The sequence below is a fragment of the Euleptes europaea genome, chromosome 1 (genome assembly GCF_029931775.1).
Source record: "Euleptes europaea isolate rEulEur1 chromosome 1, rEulEur1.hap1, whole genome shotgun sequence".
NCBI lineage: Eukaryota > Metazoa > Chordata > Lepidosauria > Squamata > Sphaerodactylidae > Euleptes > Euleptes europaea.
In genome coordinates, this window is record NC_079312.1 from 155,459,423 (window position 1) to 155,481,018 (window position 21,596).

At 44.9% G+C, this 21,596-nt stretch overlaps 1 protein-coding gene across 1 annotated transcript in view; it reads left to right on the forward strand.

Moving 5' to 3' along the window:
• The window catches only part of ANKFN1 (ankyrin repeat and fibronectin type III domain containing 1), a 235,885-nt gene that overhangs the window by 41,874 nt on the left and 172,415 nt on the right, over nt 1-21,596 (forward strand). The window contains exons 3-4 of the mRNA XM_056863608.1: nt 405-615; nt 18,301-18,495. Of these exons, the coding sequence (XP_056719586.1) occupies nt 405-615; nt 18,301-18,495 (406 nt within the window). The remainder of the gene's footprint in view (nt 1-404; nt 616-18,300; nt 18,496-21,596) is intronic.

Consider the following 21,596-nt stretch of genomic DNA (forward strand, 5'->3'; position numbering starts at 1 on the left):
AAAGGGGAAAAATGCCCCATTGAACAAAATGAGGCTGCAGCTCAAGGGGGCGTTCCCGGGGCGGATGGGGTTAGGAAGCTACCCAAAGGCAGCTCCACCCCGGGAACACCCCAGGATCGCCCCCACACACACATCGGTGGCGGGGGCAGTGAAAGGCCTTCCAGTTACATTCCAACTCATGCTCTCCAGCGGTGCAGCATGCAGCAAGTCCAATCTGGAAAAAGAACAGGAGCTGTTCTCTACCAGTAACAAGGACTGTGCCTAACCACTTCCATGTTGTGGGGATGGACTGGGACTAGTGTTAGAAGAGCAAGTTTTGAGAGCTGTGTGGAAAGGCCTTAAGACTCACAGTTGCATTAACAATTTTCTTTGATTTTTTAATGTTTTCTGTTGTTGACTGACAGAATTTCCAATGCAGCGAAGCCCTGTTTGAGGCTGTGGAACAGCAGGATGTGGATGCTGTCCAGATTCTCCTCTATCAATTCACACCTGAGGAGCTGGATCTGAACACTCCTAATAGTGAGGGACTGACTGCACTTGACATCGCCATCCTGACAAATAATGTGCCTATTGCCAAGATTCTTTTGAAAGTTGGGGCAAAAGAGAGTCCACATTGTAAGTATACAAACAGCAGACATTGAATTTGACGGAACATGCCAGAAATGCAGTAGCATTGGAGACTTACGAAACCAATTCCATGGGTATTTACAGATGGCTGGGGCAGGCCAGGGGATCCCCCGCCATAAACCTCTATTGCTTACCACAAATCCAAGATGCAGTCGGGGTGGGGGAGCGTACTAGCATTGCAAGCATGATGATGTCACTTCCGGGGAAAACTTGTGTCAATTGAAATTAGGAACTCTATGCCCATCACGCTTGTGCTGCTGCTCCCCCCACCATGTCCCTACACCCAACCCTTCCATAAGTCGGCCTGGCATCTCTAGCTGCAGCTTTCAGGTGTGAGGGCTCACTCTGGATTACAAAGAGATGGTATGTGGTGCTGCAATAGTTTTTATGCTTTAGAAATATTTCCATAATGTTAGTGTGAGCTAGGAGTGATGGGGAATGAATTGGTCATACAGGCCAGTTTGAAGCCTTTGCTTGCCACACACAATCTTTCTTTCTCCCTCCACCCCCTGGGGACTCTGAGTGGCTAACACAAAAACACAAAATATAATTTAGACAATCACTAAGCAAAAATCAACAATACAATTGAGGGTTGCCAGCCTCCAGATGAGGCCTGGAGATGTCCTGGAATTAGAACTGATTTCCAGACTACAGAGATCAGTTCCCCTGGAGAAAATGGCTTCTTTGGAGGATGGATTCTATGGCATTATATCACATGGAGGTCTTCCCTTCCCCAAACCGTTGCCTCCCCAGACTCAACCCCCAAACCCTTCATGAATCTACAAACCCACAGTTGACAATTCTAATACAACTCCAAGTTCTGAGCTGCTCTTCAGTCTTCTGGCACGGCACTCTCAGGGCAACAGGTTGCAAGCCATGGGCTCCAAGACAAGGAGTGGACCATGGCCAGGCTAAATAACCAACAGAAAAGGAAGAGACACTCAACTCAGTCTCATTCAGCCTGGCAGAGATACACTTCCAGCCTTCCTCTCCCTTTTTAAAGCACCTCTTCAAGTCCTTCCTGATCAAATCAGAATGTAATGAATTTGTTGCTGTTAGGTAGTGCTACATCCTTTTATGAGGAGAAGCATAGAAGAGCTCCACTGGATCAGACCAGTCATCCATCTAGTCCAGCATCCTTCTCCTGATGTTGCTTCCTAGTTCTGGTATTCAGAGGTTTGGTGCCTCTGAATATGGAGGTTCCTTTAAGTCACTATGACTAGCAGCCATTGATGGATCCATCTTCCATGGCTCTGTCTCATCCCCTTTTAAAGCTGTTATGCCTGCGGCCACCACTGCATCCTCTGACCATGAATTTCACAATTTAATTACTCATTGAGTAAAGAAATATTTCCTTTTGTCTGTCCCGAACCTATTGCCCATCAACTTTAGTGAGTGCCCCTGAGTTCTAGTATCATGAAGATGGAGAATATGTTCTCTGTGTCCACTTTCTCCACCCATGCATAATTTATACTCCTCTAAAGTGCTTTTTGTTGTTGTTAAAAGTGCCAGTACTCATATATAAAACTGTACCAGTTTCCACTAATTCCCCCAAAAGATGCTTGTACTCCGTACCAGTGAGTACCATTACAAAAGCCCTGATCCTCTATCATGCCTCCGTCATCTTTTTTTAACTGAAAAGTATCAGACTGTTTAGCCTGTCTTCATAGGAAAGGTGTACCAACTCCTCAATCCTCTTGATTGCCCTCTTCTCCATTTTATCCAGAGATCTGTGTTGTAAATAAAATAAAATGGGATGTTAGATCACAACCACTTAGCAAATTCCCCAGCTGGCACATGTGTGCCATAGAATTTTTTTTTTAAAACCCACAAGATTAGGAATAAAAATACACTGGAAATTAGCACAACCAAACATTGTGCAAAATTTGAGAATTGGAAGTCCACTGACTGGATTCTGAACATGTGTGACCTTGAGGAATGTTGTAAAACCAATTAAATCTTACATTAGGGCTGTTGAATTTTAAAAAGTTCGGTATAGTTCGGATCCAGCTGAATTTGGCCCATTTAGATTCGGGATATGCCGAAATCCGAACTCCCCCACTTCGGGTCTGTGCAATTCGGCGGGAATTCAAAGTTCGGGAAAAAAATTCAGCCGAATAAAGCCATTAAAAACACAACCGCGCCTTTCTGCGGCTCTGGGGGGGGGCATTTTTGGGGGTAGAGGTCCCAAACTTTCAGCAGAGCTTCAAAGGACCCTTCTTGCCACACACCCCAAGTTTTGTAAAGATTGGGTCAGGGGGGGCTGAGATATGGGCCCCGAAAGGGGTCCCCCACCCTTAATGTGCATCTCTGAGCAGAGCTTGCCGCCCACACACAAAGCTCCCAGCCCCAACAAACAGCTGATGAGAGCAAGGGCGGGGCAGGTGTAAGAATTTTGCAAAGCAACAGAACTGCAAAGCAACACTGCAAAGCAACACAACTGCAAAGCAACACCCACAACTGCAAAGCAACACCTTTGCAACCATGCAAAGCAACACCTGACACCTGGGAGTTTGCAAACCATGGAAAGGGACAGAGGCAGCTAGCTATGCATAATGAGCAGGAGGGGTGGAATTTCCCCTTTTGCATCGGACACGGGAGCAGGCAAATGCATTCTTTAAGTCACCATTTGAAAACCAGTTTTGAGCAAGCATCAAAATAGACCTAACCGATCTTATGAATGAGGGAAAACCTGAGGACACATTGAAGCCCCCCCTCAAACCAGGGAGAGAGAGACTCGGGCGAAAGCCCCCTTTGGCTTCCCCCCCACCCACAGAAACTGCTCCCTCCACACACACACACAGACTCTGCTTTCCCCCCCACACACACATACACAGGAGAAAAAGTATAGATTAAAGCCCCCAAAGGGGTCTTACTGTGGCTGTCTTCTGTTCCAGCAGGAGGGGCTGGGAGGAGGACTGGGTAATCCAAGACGATTCCATTTAACCAGGGGATGTTTTGCTCTGGAGATGCATACAGGATCGGGTGATCCATTCATCCCAATAGGAAAAAGGGGAAAGCCCATATCTCGGGGGGCCCTGACCCAATGTTTACAAAACTTGGGGGGTCTCTTAAGAAGGCTTGTCTGAAGCTCCGCTGAAAGTTTGGGGTCTGTACCCCCAAAAATGCACCCCTTGCAGCCACGGAAAGAGAAAAGGGGAGAGCTGATATTTCTGCCCCCACTGAACCCATCTTTACAAAACTTGGGGGGTCTCTTAAGAAGGCTCGTCTGAAGATATCCTGAAGGTTTGGGGGCTGCACCCCCAAAAAAGCACCCCCTGCAGCCACAGAAATGGAAAAGGGGGGAGGGAAAAGGGGTGGAGCCCATATCTCGAGACCCCCTGACCCAAAGTCTACAAAACATGGGGGGTCTCTTAAGAAGGCTTGTCTGAAGCTCCACTGAAAGTTTGGGGTCTGTACCTTCAAAAATGTGCCCCCTGCAGCCACAGAAAGGAGTGAATGTGCACAAGCACCCCCCACACACACACACACACAAGGATTTCTCTCACTCTCTCTCTCTCTTCCCGGCCCGGCCGCACATCAGCTGATTCCTCCAGTACTCAATCCTGACTGATTGGCCAGAAGAAGACCCAGCTTGGCCACCGATTGGCTGGGGGAGGAAAATGCTGCTTACTGACGGCCCCGAATTTGCCAGATTTATTCGTGAACTCCCGAACTCGCTGAATTCGGCTCCCCGGTTTCCTGCCATTTTTGAGTTCGGTTCGTCCCGAACTAAAAACCGCCGAATCAGGGGAAATTTGGCTGTTTTTCGGTTCGGGTCGAACCGAATTGACAGCCCTACCTTACATTACATTGATAATTTTGAGGCAATAACATTAAGTATTAATTTGGTAATAACTTTACACCTTTGTCTCCTAAAATGTCTAAATCTAGTAGTATCCGTTCTTGAGAATTTGTCTCAGCTCTTTCTTCCAGTGCAGTCCTCATGTTGCAAGAGGCAGACTGACAGGTTCTCAAGAGGTACATTATTGCATACATACCTTTCCTTTCTTCCATTATGGAACTCAAGGTGGCATACACGAGGTTCTCAGAAATCTTTCTTCCCAGAAACTCACTAGACCGAGATGCAATTTGCTTCAGCAAATTTACTGGGGCCATGGCTTAATCTGCTTTGCATGCAGACAGTCCCCTGGCATTTCTGGTTAAAAGAAGCAGGGTAGTAGGCCTCTCATGGCCCTTTCTTACATGCCCAGGGTAATTCCAATCACCACTTTGGGGTCAGGAAGGAATTTAACTCCAGGCCAGATTGGCCAGGGATCATGGAGGTTTTTGCCTTCCTCTGGGCATAAAGCAGGAGTCACTGGGGTGTGTATGGGGGGAGGCAGTTGTGAGTTTCCTGCATTGTGCGGGGAGTTGGACTAAATGACCTTGAAGGTCCCTTCCAGCACTATATTTCTAAAGACCTGTGCCTTAGACCCAGAGAGCTGCTGTTAGTCAATGTAGACAGTACTGACCTTGATAGGGCTGACTCACAGCCCATTCCTGAGCCTCAAGGATGAAAGTCCTTTGGAGGCCAGGAAGGGGCTGCGCCGGTGTAGGGCCCCCTGTGCTGGTGGCCATGCCACTTACACCATGCAGGGTGGTCCTAATGCTGGTGGGGGAGACTCGGATGCTGGTCTCCCGGCACTGCCATAGCAGCACTGCCCAGTGATACCGGCGTGCCAGGGGGCAGAGCTGCCAGTAGGCAGCTTCCTGTCCCCTTTCAGCCCGGCATGCTGGTGGAGAGAACGACGTTGCTTTTTGCAGGTGCAGCCTCGCTGTTCTCAATAAGTCAAAATGCCCCATTTAAAAAATAAAAAGCAGGTGAAAGGTTTTTTCTCGGCTCAGAGGGACAAAGGGCATCTTCAAGATGGGTGTTTCCTTTTCCTCTTAGCTCGGGAGGCAGGATTAAATATTTAAATTTTTCCTTGGCTTCTGAGGGTAAATGCCCCCTATAGCCAGTTTTATTTCCTGCCTTGATAGAGCAGCCTTTTGCAGCTCTCAGCTACAAGGAATAGAAATCTTGAGCCTTACTTACTATTCTTATCTAACTTACTTATCTTTCTTACTTATTCTTATCTAAACTGTTTTTTCTTCTATTCTGTCCTATTGAAGATAGGGGAGATAGTTTTAATAAAAGAGAGGATCCTTCCCGCCAAAACAAAATGGCGGATCGGTAGGCGGACAATTATATTGCCTCAGCCGATTTGGACCCCAGCCTGCTAACGGCTATGCCTCATCCATCCGAGGCAATCGAGCCCTCTACTAGTCACAAAGTTGACTCGAGGGTCAAAACTAAAAGGAAAGGCATTGCAAACTGTAGAGGCAAGTGCAAAAGGGCCGTCTCGGCCTGTAATAAACGCGCCAAACGCCTCATTGACGCCGCCCGTTGCGCCGCAGCAAAGCAGTCGAAAGTACGCAGTGGCAGGTGGCTTGGAGAATTCAGCAGCGCTAGTCGCTCCCTCCGTGAAACGTTTTCAGGGGCAGAACAAGGAGGCTGGAGGCTCGCCATTAGCCCATGACGCTCCGGCTAGAGGCGCGGAGATTGCAGAGGCACCAGCAGCTCCTTCCTCGCAGATACTCCGGGAACAGAAACAGGAGGCTGGAGGCTCGCTCTTGCCTCATGAAGCTTCGTCCGTAGGCGGCTCGCCTTTATTTCACAGACCAGAAGCTACAACGGAGACACCGGCTACCGGTAGGATCTCCTTTCCCCATTGCAAGAGGGTGGGTTAGCCTTCCTGAGAACGGAGCTCTCCTCGCTCATCAGGGACGCCTTCACAGAAGGTTTACGAGAGGCTCAACTCCCTCCCATACCATTTTACCCCCAGCATTACACAGCCCAGGGAACACAACCAATCCAGACCTATACCAACATGGGAGCCCAGTTAAACCAGGCGAATGCTGGCAATGAGGCCAGTACCTCTTATGGGGATGGCAGATGGCCCACTAAGGCAGCCCTAAAGGACAACTCTGGGCAGCAGACTATTCAAGGGGAGGAGGGGGATGAGTCTATCTCCTCAGCAGGAGACAAATATGAAAAGGAAGAAGGAGAATTCAGCTCCGATGGAGAAGACATTACTGAACAACCCAAACAATCCAGAGTGTTTAACACAGAGGAATTTCCTCTATTACTAGCTAAAACTCTGGCAGCTATTGATCTCTCAGATGACTCTGAATCATCAAACCCTCAAATAAAAAAGGGAACAAGAGAGTTTTTTCACATGCATGACACACCTGATAAAGTAGTGCCAGTGCCAGAGTATTTCTTATCCCTCATGAAGTCAGAATGGGAAAAGCCCATGGCTTCCAAACAGTGGCCTATACTCTCAAAAAGTTTTTACAACCTAGATCAGAACACCTCAGAAATACTCAAAGCTCCCCCAGTGGAAGCACCAGTCACTGCACTACACATGTCAGATCTAGTTACCAAGGAAGGTCAGGCCATGATCAGGGATCCTGCTGACAGAAAGGCAAAGTTAGCCTGCAAAAAATCACATGAGGCTTCTGCACTGGCAATTAAAGCCTCAGCGCTGGTATCCAGAGCAGCAATAATCTGGGCCAGAAAATTAACACAACTCATCCTCAGGAAGAAAAACAGGCCTGTGAAGGAGTATCCAGACTTTTACGAGCAGTATCCTTCCTGGCTGATTCAACATTAGACACTATGACATATGCTGCTAGAGCCATGGCCACCACAGCAGCTGCTAGGAGAGCACTTTGGCTCCACCCATGGCAAGTGGAGCACCGATCTAAATCGGTCTTAATGGGTTAGTGCCTTCCCTGATATAGGAATCTCAGGAAATGTCGATGTTGTGGGCATATGAGTATATGTAAGTATGCTTCTGTGAGGTCTATGGACATTAGAAAGTCCATTGGTCTTAATGCCTCTGTAACTGACTTCAGTGAAAGTCCTCTTTCTAACAGCTATAACATCAGCACGCAAAGTTTCAGAGATAGGGGCACTATCAACTCGCCCAGGTCTCATCATTTCCCACAAGGACAAGGTGGTCCTCAGACATGACCATTCCTTCATACCAAAGTGCAACACAAAATTTCATAGAGAACAGGACATCGTTCTACCATCATTCTGCCCCAATCCAAAGACACCTATGGAGAGGACATGGCACTCACTCGATCTACGTAGAGCACTTCATGTATACATGTCTAGAACAGAAAGTATCAGAACATCCGAGTCACTATTTATTAATATTTCTCAACCAAAACAGGGAAAACCCATGTCAAAGGCGTCAATCAGCCGCACCATTTCCTTATGTATAAAGACAGCTTATAAGGAAAACAAACTACCAGTACCTGGAGGCATAACTGCCCATTCGGTTAGAAGCATGGCCACCTCCACAGCCTTCAATAGACAGGCACCTTTAGAGGAAATTTGCAAGGCGGCCACATGGTCGTTCGTGTCTACCTTTGTAAGACACTACAAATTAAACCTTTACTCTTCCGCAGATGCCGCATTTGGCAGACGAGTACTGCAAAGCATATTAAAGGACGTATAACCCTCCCTGGGCGGGGACTGCTCTTGTATGTCCCATCTTGAAGATGCCCTTTGTCCCTCTGAGCCGAGAAAGAGCCTTGGCTACTTACCGTGAAGGCTTCTTCCGCTCAGAGGGACGAAGGGCATCTTGCCCTCCCAGACGTCCATAACAAGTTTGATTACAGTTCAAGGTTATCTACTTAAGACTTGTAGTTCATTAAAAGAATAGTTTTCTCTTCTACTTCTTACTACTTACAAAGACCAGAGGGATACTGGTGAAAGTACAATGACATATATTCTGTTTGTTAACAATTTCTTCCACTAATCTTATAAGGCTTGGAAAGTTTTAAACTGGCTATAGGGGGTGTTTACCCTCAGAAACCAAGGAAAAATTTAAATATTTAACCCTGCCTCCCGAGCTAAGAGGAAAAGGAAACACCCATCTTGAAGATGCCCTTCGTCCCTCTGAGCAGAAGAAGCCTTCACGGTAAATAGCCAAGGCTCTTTTAAAGCCTTTCGGCGGCCGGTAAAAACGGCTTTGGAGGTGCTGGAGCAGCACCTCAACCATGCCCTCCCCAGCCGCCGAAACGTCAGGAATGAGCAGTCCGAAGGAGACAGCTTTATGTGTAGCACATAATGTACCTTCAAACCATAATTGGTTCCTCTCCAGGGCCGGATTTAGGTTTGATAAGGCCCTAAGCTATTGAAGGTAATGGGGCCCTTTATATGTTCAGGTGTCCTTTGTCAATAACAAATTGTTGCTGTTTTTTGTGTTGAATATATGCTGTATGGTAATTTATGGACCTAATAGGTATCTAAAGCCATTTGCACATAACAAAATATGTATTTTATCAAAGAAATATATATATACATAGAAATGAGCAAACCAGTGATATTTTAGGGAGCAGGCTGGCAGGCGGGGCCCATTACTTACATCATAGGAGCCTACACAACACAAAACACTGTTGCTGTATGTAGGTTTTATTTTATTTGTTTTTTTATCTTATATTTTGGAAATGTACATCCTTTAAATTTTTGGGGGGGGGGCCCAAGAGAGTGGGGTCCTAAGCTATAGCTTGTTTAGCTTATACGTAAATCCGGCACTGTTCCTCTCACCTGTGTTGTTGGTAGGACGAGAGTGAACTGAAGGAATACACATCCAAGTATCATTCATCCATCCCTGGTGGGTGGATGTATCCTTAAGAATCCAGCATTTACTTTCATAAGGCCACTTGGGGCTCTGTTTGTTCATTTGGCAGCTGATATGCATTTAGAGCAATATTTTCAAAATCCAAAATTTGGAACTGAACTTGAAAAGAACTGTGCTATAATTCTGGAGTTTGTGTGGATTTCTGCTTTTCAAGGCAGTGGTATGCTTGCTGACATGCTGATTTAAGTGGTAGCACTATATGTATGCAGTTATTGATATCTCATATTTAAAGGGGTGATTCCCACATTCATTATGCTCTGTCAAACACTCTACATGTGAATAGTACCCTGTGTGTTTATTTATTATATCTTTATCCTGATTTTCAAGGAAGGCAAGGAAACAAATGGTGCAGAGGGAAATGAATTCTTTAATTATTTTTGCAACCCTGTGCATTTTGTGTGCAGCTTCATCAAGGGGAATCTTTCAGATTATTTTTAGTAACACCGCCATGCATGCATTAAGACAAAACTGTTTTTTTCTTGACTTTGTTTTGTGTTGGTATGACCCCTTTTTTTCTATACTGATTTTCAGCCAGAAATTAATTTCCAAAGCAGTTCACAGGAATCAAAATCCAATCCAAATGACAACTTAAATTAATAAAATAGGGGCATGGGATTCTCATCATGAGCTTGGTCCAGGCATGGTGGAAGGTTCCTGTCTGCTTTCTGCCCTCCCGCAGATGGTTTTATAGTTCGTGGGGTTGCCAACATCCAGGTAGCACCTGAAGTTCTCTCAGAATGACAACTGATCTTCAGACTACAGAAATCAGTTTCCCTGGAGAAAATGGCCTCTGTGGAGGGTAGACTCTACAGAATTATATCTCCTCTGAGCTTGCCTTCCCTCTCCAAACCCCTTCCCTCCCCAGGCACCATCCCCAAAATCTCCAGGAATTTCCTAACCCAGAGATTGATGCTAGACGAAGAGGATCTCTCTGAAAAAGTTGTTGATCAGTGCCTATTACCTTTTCTTTGGCATGCAATTTAATTTTACCTAAAAGGTTCTCCACTGAGAAAGGGCAGTACAAATCCCTTCACTTCCATGAAGCTCACATGGGAGCCCTTGGGCCTGTTATATTATCCTAACCTACCTCATAGGGTTGTTATGAGGATAAAATGAAAAAGCCATGTACATCTCTCTGAGCTCCCTAGAGGAAAAGTGGGATAAAAATGTGGTCAATCGATAAGTGTTTTGCAACAATTAGACAATAAGTCTTTTGTGCACCTATTAAAGCTTCTTTTGGATACAACCAACATCAAACATTCTGTTAGCACTCTATAAATATTAAGTGGCAGCATTAATTTGTTCATTTACTTCAAGATGAGCATTCAGCGGGATGTGGAAGTGTGCCAAGGGATTGCTACTTTAAGAGTTTTTCCGTTTGCAGCACCAAAACTGCATGAGAAACAATAATTAAATGGACAAATCACTCTAGAATCCAGAGTCCTGGGACTGTTTTTGGTCTTGGAAGGTCCAAAAGAAAGCCAAGGGGAGACAGTGAGGCTCTGGCTGGGAAAGAGAGAGCTAACAGCCAGACACAAATGGAACGCTTGTCTTCTGGTGTGTGTGTTGTGCTGTGCTGGCTGATCCCAAGATCAACACTCATCCAATATCAGCAGTAAAGCTCATACACTAAGAGCACTTAGAGAGGTTTATGAAACTCTCCTTTGTATTCTTTCATGGGACTGTCTTGCTGCATTCGCTGCATTTATATATTTATTTATATATATATTTCCCCCCTTTTGGCGAGGGGTGAGCAAGTGACTTGCTGAGTCCATTAATCACGTTTTAAGCCATGACACACATTCTGACGCCTTACCTGTGGCTAAAAATACACCGATGGCTACGATTTCACTTGAAACTGTCAATGCCTATATTTAGACCTTTCCCAGCAAGCCCATAATGAGACTGTGTTTTCAGGGGTTCGGCTCTAACAGACTCTGCCATTAATTTAGAGTTAGTTAAATTAACAACATTTAGTACTGACCTGTCAATCTCCAAGCTCCAGGAAATTGCACCTTGAGGCTACTAATATTGCTGATTTTTTTCCACTGGTCTGAGTGTATATGTAAGGGTGTATATATTTTTTTAAATGTAGGTTTTCAATGTTGGTGCACCTTTATTGATTTTCTACGTCCACAGAACTTATATTATCATTTATCCTGGCCTCCTTTAACCTTCCCTGGGGAGTATTTTTTTTCTTGCGTAGCATAGCTGCTCAATGAAAAGAGTTGTGTGCTATGTATTTATTTGTTTATTTTTCTGTCATGGTTCGTAACTGGGGGTGGGGGAACCCAAGGGTGACAGGATTCAGAGTACGTGATTGACGGCTGAAGCAGCATTCATTAGGGATGACAAATCTACAGGAAACACAGTCTTGAGTGTTCTAAACAGAGCTTTTTTAAAAAACACACACTAAACTAATTTTTCATTGACCCCATCTGTAAATAAGTGCAGTCAGATGGCATACAAAAGCGATCGTAAATTAGTATCCATTTCCCATCATTAATACAAACATACTTGTGAACATAGAGAATATGGATCTATAACCACTCTGTTAAAAATAGTGGCTACCAAATATATACTTATTGCAATTTCTTGAATTGGGATCCCAATCCAGCCAAACACCATTCAGAAGCAGAAGATTGCTGCTGTATATCTATCTCAAGCTGGATGGGGAACTATACCAACAACATTTTTATCCCACCTTTCCTGTAAGGAGTTTAGGGCATTACACATAGTTCTCCCTGCTTCCCTTTCATCTTCAGAACAATACCCATGAGGTGAGTTACAGTTAGGGTTGCCAACCTCCAGGTGGGGCCTGGATATCTGGAATTACAACTGACCTCAAGATAACAGAGATCAGTTCCCATGGAAAAAATGGCTGCTTTGGAGGGTGGACTCTATGGCATCATACTTTGCTGAGGTCCTTCCCCTTCCCAAACCACACCTTCCCCAGGCTTCATCCCCAGTTATCCAGGAGTTTCCCAGGCTGGAATTGGCAACCCTAGTTACGGCGCAATCCTATGCAGTGTTGGTCCAGTTTAGGTCCACTGAAATCAATGGACAGACTAAAGTAACTCTGCATAGGATTGTAGTGTTAAACTAAGGACCAAACCAGATGATACAGGTGACACAAGTTGGGACAGGGGGCCTCTGGCCTGACTTGTGGACACACATGACATCAGGGAACTGGAACTCCCAGGCACTCTGGTGCCCATTTTAGCACAGGAGCATGGCACAGGGAAGAAGGGGCTTCTACCTACCTTCCTGCACCTCAAGCAAATTAGGCCCCAGCATGCTTGGGAACATTAATTTACCAATGGCACGTGTGTCTGCAAGTTGGGTCTGACTCAGCGTGTGCGTTTTGTAATGTGTGTGAGAGACTCTTGCCTAATCCAGCAGCTCAGACTAGGGATGTGTGCTCTGATATAACCGAGCTGAATATATATCTGGAAAATACCATATTAGTATTTTTTAGATATAATTGGGTCTCCCAAATATATCTGGGATTTTTTGGGATACCAAAAAATGGGTCCCGAAAAATCCCAGAAATATTTGGGATTAACCGAAAATATTGGGAGCCGGTGTATGCAGGCTCCCAGGACTGTTTTTTCCTCCCCCTTCCCTTTACCCCTCTGTGTTTCTGGTATTGACTTGCCTGGCTGCTTTAGGTAAGATTCTGTCATTTTCAAGGGTTTTTATTGTTTTTTTAAAATTCATTCTTTGCTGGGTTTTGTGTGTGTTGGGTTCCCTTTTTTGTGGATTCTCACATTTTACATTGAGATCCTCATGTTTTACATAAATTGAGATTCTTACATTTTATATAGTTTTGGATTCCTGGATTTTACATGGGTTCAGATTCTCAGGTTTTACATTAATAGGGCTTCAAGGGGAGCGATTCTCAGGTTTTACATGTTTGTGTCTCTCCCCGCCCCCCAATAGGAAACAGTGGAGGACAACTGGGGACACCTTATGGGCCCCATAGAACTGGACCTCTTGGTCCAATTGACTTAAAGTTTGGGCGTTATTTAAAGGACAGGCACCAGAAGCTCCCCTGCAATTTTGGTGATAGTACCTTTAAAACAGGGGTGGGGAACCTTTTTCCTGCCAAGGGCCATTTGCACATTTATGACATCATTCAGGGGCCATACCAGGTGTAGATCTCCCGGTGGGGGGGGGGAAGAGGCTAGGGTTGCCAGGTCTCCAGCCACCACGTGGAGGTTGGCAACCCAGGGGAGGCCACAAAGAGAAGGCCTTCAGGGTGCCCCCACTCCCCCCTCCCAGGCAGAAGGGCAGCCAGCAGTGGGCCCGAGAAAACGAGGTGCCAGGGGGGCGCAGCCCACAGTCGATCGGCAAGGGAGGAAGGAAAACAGAGAAAGAGGAAAAGGGAGGGAAGGAGAAATGGAGAGAAAGGGAGAAAGAAAGAAAAGGACGGAGGGAGACAAAGAAAAGGATGGAGGGAGACAAAGAAAGAGGGAGAAAGAGAGGGGAGAAAGAGTGACAGAAAAAGAGGAAGAAAAGAGAGAAAAGCCTTCCCACACACACACACACGCATGCTGGCCCTGTGCGACCGGGCCCCAGCCTCCCCTGCCCACACACACACACACACACCCGGCGGCGCACAGAGCCCCACACAACCAGGCCCCAGTTTCCATGCCCTCTCCTCCCCAGAGTCCACAAAAGGGCCCCCCTGAAGTCCGATCGGCTCCTGCATGCATGCTCTGCTGCCGGGAGCTGCCAGCCTCTTTCCACCTCCCTCTCGCTGCTCAACAGCCGACAGTCGGCGAGAGGAGGTCCAAAGGGCACCGCAGCGCCGCTGTAAGCCATGGTGCCAGGAACACCCTCTGGGAGGGCCGCCCTGCGCCCTGCCTCTGCAGCAGGGCCCCGGAGCTCCCGAGGGCCACAAAAAATGTCCTCGGGGGCCGGCCCCCGGGCCTGAGGTTCCCCACCCCTGCTTTCAAAACACCCCAGCCCTCCAGAAGGATTCCCAATAGGGAATAAGGATTCCCAATAGGGAATAAGGGAGCCAAAAATATCAGACCCCCCCAACCCCATATCTCAGTACCATACTCGTATTTGGAACCCAGGAAATCAGGAATGCTGATATTTTTCATCTCCAATATATCTGCACAAGCACATTCCTGATACAGTTAAGTATGAGTGGCTTTTTCCTGTTCCATTCTTCTGGTGTGTTATGTGTGTGTGTGTATATATATATATATATATGTATGTATATGTGTATATGTGTGTGTGTGTGTGTGTGTGTGTGTGTGTATACACACACACACACACACACACACACACATATATACACATATATATGTATGTATATGCATCATACATCTGTTTAGAAGTAAGGAGGAGGAATTAGCCCTCCTATCCTATGCTTCCTTTCCTACCAAACAAAATGATTATGATATCCACTCTGTAACCCAAGCTACATGTGTACACCTCTGGATCCTGTATGCTCATACATTTGGATTGGGACCTGAATTTCTATCACCGTGACAGATGTGGCTTTCTGAGAATGAAGATGGTCACTGGTCCTCTTTGTGAGCACAACAAATTTGGAAGAAAATGGAGAAGGGGATGAATCTCAAGCAGATATCCTTCATTCAAATTTACTTACAAAATTTAAAGGCGTATTCTGATTCAAATTTTCTTTTTAGTGTTTCCATTAAAATATACCTCTTGAAGCCAAATATTTAAAGCAACATTTCTAAATGTCCACAGTTCAAAAGGCTAACTTTAAATTTTGCTTTGGGCATCCCTGCCATCTGAGGCTAGATGTTTGGCAACCCAAGAAACGGCCTTCTCAGTCCTACTGCCAAAATTTTGGTATTCTCTCTCCAGAGAAATTTGACTGTCTCCATCTATAGGTGTCTTCTACCCGTGGGTGAAGACTTTTCAGTTTTGTTTGGCAATCCCCCAATAAGTATTATTGACTCTCCTCCCCGGTTGAGATGTTATTGTTTTGTGTATGTTTATATGCTTTATTGAATTGTTTATTTTATTTTACTTTGTTTTAAATGCTTTGTAATGTTTTGATGTTCACCTCCTTGGGGACAAATTTGGGTGGAAAGGCAATATAGAAATGTTTTAGATAAATAAATACAGTGTTTGCAAAGTTTTAAGTATGAATGAAATTTTATTTCTGTCCTGATGCCCATTAGCATATCATTCAGTTATGTCCCACATCACACTGTTCATACTTTTTGACAGTTTGAAAGACAGCAAAACCCATACTGAATCTGATAACAGTTGTCACCCACCCCAGATAAAAATGTCAGTGGCCAACCATATACCTAAGGAAGCTCTGGAGAGGCTTTCTCACAGCCCTGAATGAAGACTGAATGTTTATTTGTTTGTTTAGTTATTAAGGCATTTGTAGACTGCTTTTCTCCCAAGGGATCCAAAATGGCTGACTGAAATTTTAAGATCACATTCACAATATACTTTCAGTAAAACAAATCATGGGTTACTAGGCTGTCTATTAGCCCTCCCAGGCTGCAAGCCACAGACTATGACCCTCGGGCAAAAGAGGCCTTTGCCTCTTGCCCTTTAGCTTACAGCCGAGGGCTCATGCCCCTGGCCACGGCCATCCCCGCATGCAGAAAGGAGCCACAAACACAGGGGTTTTTTTAATACTTTTTTATTAATTTTTATAACAAAACATAAAAAAAAACAAATACAATGAAATTAACATGAAAAAAATACAAAAAGAGAAAGCAAAATACAGAAGGGTATCTATATACCTTAATTATTACATTCATGATTGCTTAATTATAAATTTCAAAAAGATACCCCTTCCCCCTCCACCCACCTAAAAAAGTGACCCTTCACCCAACTTCCAAAGAAGTGTCTAAACAGTATTTATTATACTTAATAACACAAAAATATAAAATTATCAAAACTAGTTTCTATAACTCATTAATTAATACTGTAAAATCCATTTTTGCCAAATTATCCCAATATGAGGCGGCCTTAGACCATGTTTTTTAAAATTCTTCCATATCTTTTCCATGTAGGAATTCCGTTAATTTGGCCATCCTCATATACATCCATAATTTCTCTCTCCAGTCAATAATTGAAGGTTTATTCACTTGCTTCCAAACTTTAGCTATCACAATTCTTGCAGCAGCAAAACTATATTGGCAAATGACCCTATCATTATTACTCATATTTATTTGGTGGAATTCCCAATAAACAGAATACTGACTTCCTTTTTACTCTACCATTAATCAAATTATTCGTTTCCCTTAGTACTTTTTTCCAAAAGCTTTTAATTTTTTTCATAACCACCATACATGCATATATGTACCTCTTTCCTTTCCACGTTTCCAACATAATCCCTTATCTCCTCTATTTATTTTAGATATCATCACTGGGGTTATATGCCATCTATAAAACATTTTATATAGATTTTCTCTAATTTCATTGGTTATTGTAAATTTAAATTCTCTCTTCCATACATTTTCCCATATTTCCAAATCAATATTGAATCCTAACTCCTTCATCCATTTAATCATAACTGGTTTAATTCTTTCTTGTTCTAAGTTAGTTACAATTAATAATTTATACATTCTACCTATCAATCCTTTATTTCCTTTTATTAATATTTTCTCTAATTCAGATTTATTTTTATTAAATCCAAACTGATTGTCTTTATTGAATATATCTCTCAACCTATAATACAGAAACCAATCCTTTATTTCAAGTTCTTCCCTGCTTTTTAAAACCCATTTTCCATCTTTCCATTCAATAATATTTCTATAAATACCCATTTCTAAATTCAAATGTATTCCGCTTCTCATATGAGCTTCTACTGGGTTAACCTATTCTGGAATCTTATTTTCTAAAATCCTTGTATACTTTTTCCAAATTTGAAATAATCCGGCTCTAATAATATGAATATTAAACTCTTTATTTACCTTTTCCTTCTCATACCATAATTATGCATGCAATCCATAACTTAAATTATAACCCTCTAATTCTAATATTTTGGTATTCTCTAACATAATCCAAATCTTTAACCAAGCGAAACAAGATAACTCATAATACATTTTTAAATCTGGTAACCCTAAACCTCCTGTTTCCCTTAATTGAATCAAATTATTATATGCCACAAACACAGTTGAGATGTTGTGCAGTTGGCAAGATGCCCCTCCACAATCCCCCTTGCTTGCTGTACAAGCCCCTGGCCAAAGAGGCTGCCTTTGGGTGCCTATGAGTGTGACTGCTTCACTACATGCCAGGCTAAAGGTGGCCCAACTACAGAAGCAACTCAAATACTTGCTGAGAATAGTTCTATTTTTAGAGGTGCTAGTGAAGCTCCATGTGATCCTATGACTCAGGTAAAACCTGCACATCCAACACACATCATTTTCCAGCCATGTATTTTGGCCTGCCAGGTGTCTCACAACCCCACACTGTTTCATTCCCAAGTAGGAAAAGAGAACAGGAGATATATTGTGCTTCGGGTGGACCATTGCATGTGGTCCAGGGGCGAGCCAGTGGGGTACAGCAGTCAGACTGTTAGACAAGAGAGTTCCAGTTTAACTTCCCACTCAGCCCTGAAGTATCATTGGGTGACTTTGGGCCTCTTTGCCTCTCTTTCTCTCTCAGACTACTATACCTCACAGGATTGTTGTGATAATAAAATGGAGGAAGGAAAAACTATGCCTGCACATCTGAGGAACTTGAAGGAAGGGTGGGATTGTAGCAGATTTTTGGGTGCATAAATTTTGGTGGGACACAAGTCTGTTACTGATGTCTTCTTCCCCCGGAATACTTTGCAATGCCATGGAAGATGCTGGGGTGTATCTCTCGAATGGCATCTGCTCAGCTCTGCCAAAAGGTTTCTGGCCGGATCTGGTCAAGATAAATGACTTCTTCTTTCAACACTGAATGAATTCAGGATATTTTTCTATGCAAAGTCTCGGCACTTACATTGTTCCCCTTCTCCTGGCAGTTGTCAATATGGAAAGCAGGTCGACCCACCTGAGCAACTTAGTACAAGAAGCCCAGCAACGACTGAGCAATTTGTCCACACAAGTGATGAGCGAAGGACTCGGTACAGACAGTGCAGAGAAAGAAAAACAGCGGAAAGCCTGGGAGTGGAGATACCGGCTCTACAAGCGCATGAAGGCAGGCTATGAACACTCCAGTAAGAACCACCAAGGCTGAAGCAATGCATACACCATATAGCCTCTATATAGGAATCAGCTGACAATTTATAGCACGGCAATTCTCCAATTATTCCTCGTTAGCATTTATGTTGAACAGTTGATCTCAATTTTACTGCTACAGAAACTGGTACGGACAGCCTGACCATGTTTAAGACTCAGTGAGTGGTGTGTTTCAAGGAGAATTAGCCCACCATCCACTCACAAGGTGGCAAAAGCCCATCAGTAACAATTCTGTAAAAAAAACTTTGCCGTTATTAGATGCATTCTTCACTGCAGGGCTACTGTTTCCAGCAGAAAGTGAATACTTTTTCTGTGTGATATATCAATGGCTGCATTCAGATATCACGACAAACCTCTGCGATGGGCACAAACATTGCTAGTTTCCATTCTTTCTCCCTGCTTCCTCTCATGTGGAGGACTTGGTCGAGAACTTCTTGTCTTGAGAATTTGCCATAGCATCTGAATGCAGGTACCTGGTCACCCTGAAATTACAGCAAGTTCGTCAAAGTCCATTTATGCAGAGCTGTTTCCCCATGATCACCCCCACTGACTGCTTCGGGGCTTCCTTTTGATTGTGCATGCCTTTCCTGTCAAAGGTCACCTTGCACTTCCCACACATTTCGCCTGCGTTTTCCAGATTCTGGCTAAAACAGCATCCAGAAAACATGGGCAAAACACATGGAAACACACAGGGAGAGCGAGGCAACCTCTGATGGTTGGGAAAGGCAACCTCTGATGGTTTGGAAATCAAAAGGAATCCCCGAAGTAGTTGGCAGGGGGACAGCAAGGGAAACAGCCCTGAATAAATAGCCAAAGACTTCCAAAACCAGGAAAAGGGGGGAGGTGGAGGTGGAAGGGAGCATGTGAGAATGTGGGGACAAGTTGTATTCATGCCCATCTTGGACACACAGAAGGTTTTTGTGACATCAGAATGCAGCTACTATGCCAATCTGCATCTACTGCAGACACTTGCAGAGATGGTTTTATGCAAATATCATGGCCAGACTTTAGTGAGTATAAATCAAGTTTCCTTGATATTTTATTGTTTTCCATGTTTGTCAACCCATAAAATGAGTTTTAATAATAAGCCTTGTATATTGCTTCATCCCATTTAATATTTCCAGGCTCTCCGTTACCTTCCTTTTAATACAGTTCTTGAAATTTCAGAAGCTACTTGTGAGAGATCCCCCTCTCTGAGTTTGCTTCTCCAAATCAGTTGCTCAGACGTTGATACAGAAACAATCGATTTATTGAAGCCTTCAGGAGATGAGACAGGCACAGGTAGAAAGTTGCAAGTGAGGGGCTATACGGGTTTACAGAATATATTGACTCCAGGGCACTGGGGCACTGGGGTTCACACTTATTGTTATGGGAAGTTACAAGCTTGGCATAATACAAAACATCAGACAGATCCCAGGAAGTCTGGGCGGCTATCACACTTCCAAGGCCGCATCGGCCTGAGGGAGTACTGGCAGGAAGAACAGCGGGGGGGGGGGAAGATACATGGGCCATCAGGCCTGGCGCCTGAGACCAGAAGGTGTGAACTGCTTTTACGAGTTCACTGATAACACAGCAGGTGATGGAAAGCAGAGACACAAAGACAGAGACCCTCACATTCTGCCCCCCTTAAGGCCCCCCCCCGGGGTCCCCGAGAGGACGAGGCTTATCGGGATAAGCAAGGTGGAATTCCCGGACTAAGCGAGGAGCCGCCATGTGGGGTGCGGCCACCCATTCGTCATGAGCGGAGCCAAGGTTTTTCCAGCGAACAAAGTAAAACAGTTTCCCTTTCTTCCATTTGGAGTCTAAAACCTTGGATATTTCCAAATGGGTGTCCCCTCCTACTACGGTAGGAATCTCGTGTGCGGGAGGGGGGTGGAACTGGGGGGCTGCCACATAGGGTTTGAGGAGGCTTATATGAAAGACTGGATGGACTCCTTTCAGAGTTTTTGGGAGGTCCAGTTCCACAGTAACCTCGTTGATTACTCTGGTAATGGGGAAAGGTCCCACATAACGGTCGCTCAGTTTTTTGCAGGGGCGAAGAGAGCGGAGGTTTTTGGTGGACAGATAGACTTGCTCCCCCACCTTGAGTTCCCATCCCGGAGACCGGTGTTTATCTGCTTGTTCCTTGTACTTGCTTTTTGCCCTTTCCAGATTTTTGAGCAACCATGGCCAGGTGGATTTAACCACCTGAATCCACTCCTGAAGGTCAGGGGTAGACTGGAGCTCTGGCGAGACGGGGGCAGAACCGAAAGGGCCGAAATCCGTCCCGTATATAACTTGGAAGGGACTAAAGCCGGTAGAGGAATGAGGCGCATTGTTATACGCATATTCGGCAAATGGCAGCAGGTCGACCCAGTCGTCCTGGTGGAAATTTACATAGCAACGCAAATAACATTCTACCACCGCATTTACTCGTTCTGTTTGACCATCCGTTTGGGGGTGATAGGCGGAAGAAAGGCCCTGCTCTTCCACTCCCATTAACTTTAGGAAGGCCCGCCAGAATTTGGCAACAAACTGGACCCCCCGGTCGGAGAGGACCTTCCTCGGGATCGAGTGTAGCCTGAGGACGTGTGTGATGAACAGTTTAGCTAAGCCCTGGGCTGAAGGAAGGCCTGCACATGGAACGAAGTGAACCTGTTTGGAAAAGAGGTCTGTGATAACCCAAAGAACCGTTTTTCCCCGACTCGGAGGTAGGTCGGTGATAAAATCCATGGCGATGACTTCCCAGGGATGGGAGGGGCTCTCAAGCGGTTTGAGAAGCCCTGGGGGTTTTCCCATCCGTTTCTTGGCTGTGGCGCAGGTGGGGCAGCTGCGCACATACAACTCTACATCAGATCTCATACCGGGCCACCAGAATTGTCTTCGAACCAGGTGAAGCGTTTTTATGAAACCAAAATGACCCGCTAGCCTGGCACCATGTACAAGTCCCAATACTTCCTTGCGAAGAGAGGAGGGGACGTACAGTTTCCCCCCTTGCACCCACCAAGTGTTGGTACGTTCCAGACCAGTGGGGAGGAGATGATGCTCCTCCTCCTGCAAGGAGGCGTCCCGGAGTCGCTGTTGGAAGGCTTCCGGGATG